Consider the following 6,729-nt stretch of genomic DNA (forward strand, 5'->3'; position numbering starts at 1 on the left):
GGGGGGGGGGGGGGGCGTAGAGATTAAGTTCAAGGTGTATTGCCATTAGGATACAGATTCTTTACAGGCATTCACTGATGGTTTGTAAACTTGCTCCTGAATGAGATGGATCAAACTGTGAAAAGAATTCTACCATTTTTATTTTTATGTATAGTATCTTAGCATAGGGCTACATTGTTGGGTTACCGCAAGACCTGGGTAAGGGGCAGCACAGGGTTGAATTGTTCTAGAAGCAGACAAGGGACCATGGGTCTACATTATTGTCACAGATGTGACTGTGTAACGTAGACATACTTGAAATAACTGTAAATTGTCTTATGTACTGATACCTGCTTTTGAGAAAGTAAATTAGCTTGCTCTGAGCCCCATGATGCCTTGCCTATGCTGTTACTAGTGGCAGTTTTAAACCCCTGATGAGTTTAAAACTACTATGGTCTCTGCACTACACATTCAGTTCTCCTGCCACAGTGTTAGTCATACCCTCAAGAAATATATCAGGCCCTGGTTTCCTCTTGCTTAGGAGGGAAGTAATTGTGTTAGTCCTATACCTGGCATATCTTACTTCCTACCTTTGAATTAGCTGGAGGAACAAGACAGAGCTCTGCATATTCCTTTTCTCTGTACCCACCTTGAATAGGGAGAAAGGAGAAGCAAAGTGCAAGACAGTCAAGGCGCTGCCCTACAGCTACAGGACTACGAGTCCAAGCCTTGTTCCAGACTTGTGCTAAAGGCTGCATCTAGTCCAACCAGTTAAAAATATCTTTGTGCTTGCTTAAGATGCAAGGGTTGCCCAGTGAAATGCTTTCACCATCATTCCCTTGTATGTTGTTGTCCTAACCATGCTTGTCTTGTGCTGCTCTGAGAGAGTAGTAATGACTCTGCATGGGCTGTTCTCCTTCCAGGGCAGAGACTGGTGTGGTAGGCCAGAGGCGAAATAAAGATGCTCAAAGGCCTTTTAGAGGTATTCTTCATGCAGTATAATGTGTTAAAGAACACAAATTCACTTTTTAATTTTTGCAAGCCCTTAAAAAGGAAAAAAATTCACTGTTTTGTCATTCAAGACCATTTTACATCTGGCTCTATACATCTGAGCATATAATAAATTTGCTACTAGCAGATCACAGACTACTAACTCATTATTTCTGATTTGGATATGATGTTTTGAAATATCAGTGAGGCCCCAGTCCAGCAAGCACATATGCATGTACTTGACTCATGCTCAGAATCGTGACATGGGTGTTCAGCATATGCATACATGTTTACAGTAGGGTTGAAAATTATTGCTCATAAAACATTATGGATTTAAAGCTGAAATTTGGTGTTGTTGACTGGTGATCTGCAAATCATTAAACTACCTGGTTGCTACTTACTTACTGCTTGACAGGCACTAACAACTGCTTCTTGCTACTGACATGCAGAGTAAAATATTTATTTGCTTAGATCTGGTAGATGGTTTATTATGTATTATTTGATACATGTGTACTTCCTTTTTAGAATAACATCAGACTTACTTTTGATATTTACTGAACATAAATACAAAGTATTATTTGTAGTATTTTAAATTATTATGAAATAAGAAGAAAAGTATTTACTTTCTTGAACTAATTTACTGCCATAGATTTACTTGGGCTTGATGTAGCTTTAATTTAAAATGTTTTATGAAGAAAAGTGGCAGTTAATTAACACATATGCAGGAACAATTATCTAAGTGTTTGTTTAAGAAACATCATCTTTGCTAAGTTATAATAGAAATAGAACCTAATTAAAGAAATGTCATTGAAGGGGCAATTTAGTATTATTTTACTTATATTAAATTCTATATTCAGTTAGTGGGGGTGACAGGCATTAACCCAGTCAGTCAGGATAACTTTTGGAATTTAAAATAAAATAAATATCCATAATTTATGCTCTGAGAATATAACTTGCAATTATTTTTCAGGGATTTCCCCCTTCCTGTAGGAACCTCTTGATATGCCTGTATTTTACACAGCACGAGTGGGGGCACAGGACTTGTTATAAATTCACTGACACTCATTTCATCTAGGTTTTGGGAACTAAAGTCATGGGAGTAGTTCCTGTCTTACTCATGCTCTCTCTCCTGAATAAATTCGAAGAGTAACTAAATATAATACTACTTAAGAAGGATCACTGCAAAATCCTAGAAACACAGTATTGTGATTGGAGGTCCACCTTGTCTCAAACCTGTTGAGTCTTAGCTGGAGAACTGTTTGGAAAATGTAGGCTTTTTGTGTGCATACAATCTTGAATTTTCAGTGAAATACTGAGACCTGAAATATTCTCATTCATGTTACTGCAACTCCTAGCCGGAGTTGTAACTTATGTACTACAATGTTACAATTTTCTTCTACAGAATGAGCTCCCTGTTCATCTCATTCTCCGTTGGTTAGTGCATCATGACAACTGCATAGCTGGGGAGCATCATGGAAAACTGAAGTCCAGCTGGAGAGTCTATCCATAGAGGGGAATGAGGGCTAGAGGCATCTAAACCACAAACCCCATGACACTATAGCTGTAATTCCGACTCAAAATATTTATGTTTGAAATATTTAGTTTTTCAGCAATTGACTTCTACTCCATTGCACTAGATGCTGCTTAAACATACATCCAAATGAAGGACATTGTCCCAAAGCTTGTATGCTCTTAAGATGGGTGATCAGAACTGAAAATATCACAGCAGTATTTAAAGTGACATATGTATTGTTTTTAAAGCTATGAATTAACTGTGACCTACCACATAAATTTACTGTGTTGGCTTAAAGAAAAGTGACCTAAAAAAGACTAAAATGCACATTTTATTTTTTTATAACATAGAATAAAACTTTAAATATTTCTGTTAAATATAAAAGATGGAAGTTATGTTCAATATCTAAGACCTGTCATTCTACCCTGAATGATCCTATGGTGAATGGAAAACTGGTAAGATTATGGCTTTTTGTAAGATAGACTGCAAGACTTATTTACACTGTTAAACCACCCCTTTATTTATTATTTATTTTGGTTTGATTTTTTGTTTAACTTCTGTGCCAAATGAACATTTAGCTGAAAGGATTCTCTATTAAGGTGTAAAAACCTCTTACAGTTTCAAGTGTAAATGTTCACGACACACATCTGAGGGCTCCAGAATTCCTTTAGGAAAACCAGAGGACCAGATTTGATATTCTGATTTCTAAAGTAAAAACTTACTAAATATTTTTAGCAAAACCCTTTCTAGCCAACTTAGACTTCAAACGAAGCAGAAACCATATATAATGTAATTTAAAAATTCATTTGCACATCACATTTGAACTCCTAACTATAATAAACTAAAAATTATTTTTGACAACATTGCAGCTACGTGACACAAAGTATGACTTTTCTTTGAAGATTTTCTTTAGATACCTACAAACCCATGTAACTGAACTGAACCAGATTTAGACAAAAGCTATGTTGCAGCTTCAGAACCAGAAAAGTGTAGCTGCTCCATTTCCACCTCTTTTTTTTGTGAAAAGCACGTTACTGTCAGTTCAAGTCTTGATGTAGACTTGAACTACAGAGACATAAGACTGTAGATTTTTGCTACTGGTAAGTGGATCAAAGGCTGCTGCTGAGATGAAAATCATCATCCCTACATTTGTGTGAGGCATCTCTATGGCCTAACAACTAGTAACATATATTATAGCACACAACAACTTTTAGAAATTTAATCTGTTTTTCCCCCCTATCAAACCTCATTTATCTCTTCTTTAGTTGTGCAGTACTGGAAGTTGTGTGACAGCTCCTCTTCATATTTATCTGCTTTGGTGCTCCAGTTAATGCTGTCATTCTCAAGTGTAGCCAGTTCCTGCTGTAGGTTCTTTACATAAACGTTAAGGCAGCACTAAAATGAAAGCAAGAAAGACAAACAAAGAAAAGGAAATTAATCTGGAGTTTCATCTATGTCCTATACAATATTGCCAACGTATAACTTCTAAGGTACTGTATATTGTTTAAAATATGTAATACTCCCTGCCTTATCATTGGTTTATTCAATTTAAAATATAATTTTCTCTATGAAAGAATGTTTATTTGATCACAGGTAAAAGTAACCATTAGAACTGGATTAAGGCATTACTCCTAATTTATAATAAGGGGATACATATAGTTGCTACACTACAGGAACTGTCAGGAGAAGGAACTATGGCTCAGGGCCCTTCTAGACATTCAGGTAAAACTAAGATAGGATCCAATGCACAATCCACAGAATTGTGCCTCCTGCATTGCCACATGTCCATGGCAAGAGGCATGATTGTGGGTTCCAGCATTTACCTTCACACTTTATCACACCTACTGTACCTTATTGCTGGTGTACCGGGAGCCAAGGATCAGAATCCCAGGCTTCCCCTGCCCCAACTCCCACTGCTGTAAGCCCCGCAGCTGACAAAACTTCCATCTGTGGTACTGCTCCATGGGCTGCTGTGGATGGGAGTCCCACCAGCTGATGAGTCTCCCACCTATGGCAGCCCAAGGGATGGTGCTATGGCTGACAGTCCCCACCATGCATGGTGCATCCCTGCAGCTAGGAGTCTCTATCAACTGACAGTCAGGTGATGGGGCTCCTAGACATGGGGGCATAGCTATGCTACATGTGCAAATGGGAGGGGCAGTCAGCCAAATCCAACCATTCACATAGGCTCTTAACCTGCGTACAGAACCTTCACCTAATGCAGGAGGTATATGGTCCCACTAGGGTGAATGCCTTACTGGACTTGGTGTTGGTCACAGGGGACGACCTTGTAGGGGAGCTTATCTGTGGTCACTTTGGGGACAGTGACCATCAATTAATAGAATTCACTATATGGTGTAGGGTGGGTAAGATACCTAGTAGGGTGGAAGTGCTTGACTTTAGGAAGGCTAACTTCAGGGTGCTCAGAAGTTAGTCAATGACACACTGCAGGATAGGAGTATTGGAGAGATGGGAGTCCAGGAAGGGTGGTCATTCCTAAAGGAAAACATCCTTAGGGCGCAAAGGGAGACTATACCTTTGTGAGGGAAAGTGGGCAAAAGGGCCAAAAACCTCCTTGGCTAAACAGAGAAATCTGGGTAAGCCTAAGGGCAAAAAAAGAGGCATATAGGCAGTGGAAGCAGGGGGAAGCTACCAAGGAGAAGTATACCTACTTGGCCCACACTTGCAGGAAAGCAGTTAGAAGAGCCAAAGCAACCATGGAGCTGGGGCTGGCAATGGAAATTAAAGACAACAAAATGTCATTTTTTAGGTATGTAGGGACTAAAAGAAAGGCTCAGGGCAGCATAGGACCCACTAATGAATAAATAGGAGCAGTTAGTGACAGATGGGGGGACAAAGCTGAGCTTGTCAGTGAGTTCTTTGCCTCAGCGTTCCTGAATAAGGGTCAAGACAAGTCCCCAGATGGGTTCTTAGATGGGCATCAGAAGGACACCAGTCCACTAACTGTTGATGTTGACTTGGTGCAGAATCACTTGGATGGACTGGATGTGTTTAAGTCAGCGCACCCGGATGAGCCGTATCCCAGGGTACTGGAGGAATTGGCCAGTGTCGTAGCAGAACCACTGGTACAGCTGCTTGAGCACTTATGGCACGTAGGTCAGGTCCCGGAGGACTGGAAAAGGGTCAGTGTGGTCCCTATTTTCAAGAAGGGGAGGAAGGTAGATCCAAGTAATTATAGGCCAGTTAGTCTCACCTCGATCGTTGGAAAAGTCTTTGAAAAAACTATTAAGGATCATATTTGTGGGAGTCCAGTGGGAAAAATAAAGCAGCAGGGCAACCAGCATGGGTTAGTAGCAGGTAGGTCATGCCTGACTAATCTCGTCTCTTTTTATGACCAGGTCACAAAATGCTTAGATGCAGAACTAGAGGTGGATGTCATTTTCTTGGACTTCAGGAAGGCCTTTGATATGGTATCTCACCCCATTCTCATAAATAAATTAAGAGACTGTGACTTAGATGTTTACACAGTCTGGTGGGTGGCAACCTGGCTTGGGGTTCACACCCAGAGAGTGGTGGTGGATAGGTAGGACCTAGAAGGATCCTAGGATTGACCTGGAAGGATGTGGGCAGTGGGATCCCACAGGGCTCAGTCCTTGGACCTGTACTCTTCAATGTCTTCATCAGTGACTTGGATGTGGGCGTGAGGTGTACTCTGTCCAAGTTTCATAGATTTCTTAGACATTAGGGCTGGAAGGGACCTCGGAAGATCATCAAGTCCAGCCCCCCACCCAAAGGGCAGGAAGTCAGCTGGGGTCATAGGATCCCAGCAAGAAAGGCATCCAGTTTACTCTTGAATGTGTTCAATGTAGGTGCTTGAACCACCTCCAATGGCAGGCTATTCCAGACCTTGGGGGCTTGGACAGTAAAGAATTTCTTCCTTATGTCCAGCCTGAAATGGTTTTGCAGTAGTTTATAACCATTTGACCTTGTCATCCCTTGGGGCACCCTGGTGAACAAACGTTCCCCCAGAAACTGGTGGTCACCCCTGATAAACTTATAGGTGGTCATCGGATCACCCCTGAGCCTGCGCTTTTCCAGGCTAAAGAGCCCAATGGCTTGCAGCCTGTCTTCGTAAAGTCTGTTTTTCTGACGTCTGATCATGCGCGTGGATCTTCTCTGGACTGTCTCAAGCATCCTTCTCCACATCCTTTTTGAATTGTGGAGCCCAAAACTGGATGCAGTACTCCAGCTGCAGCTTCACCAAGGCCGAGTACAAGGGGAGAATG

General features: G+C 41.0%; 1 protein-coding gene across 1 annotated transcript in view; it reads right to left on the bottom strand.

Moving 5' to 3' along the window:
* The window catches only part of CCDC141 (coiled-coil domain containing 141), a 238,619-nt gene that overhangs the window by 28,618 nt on the left and 203,272 nt on the right, over positions 1 to 6,729 (bottom strand). The window contains exon 17 of the mRNA XM_019523028.1: positions 3,728 to 3,877. Within this exon, the coding sequence (XP_019378573.1) occupies positions 3,728 to 3,877 (150 nt within the window). The remainder of the gene's footprint in view (positions 1 to 3,727; positions 3,878 to 6,729) is intronic.

The sequence above is a fragment of the Gavialis gangeticus genome, unplaced genomic scaffold (assembly GCF_001723915.1).
Source record: "Gavialis gangeticus isolate Ggan-Ray unplaced genomic scaffold, GavGan_comp1, whole genome shotgun sequence".
In the NCBI taxonomy this organism is placed as follows: Eukaryota; Metazoa; Chordata; order Crocodylia; family Gavialidae; genus Gavialis; species Gavialis gangeticus.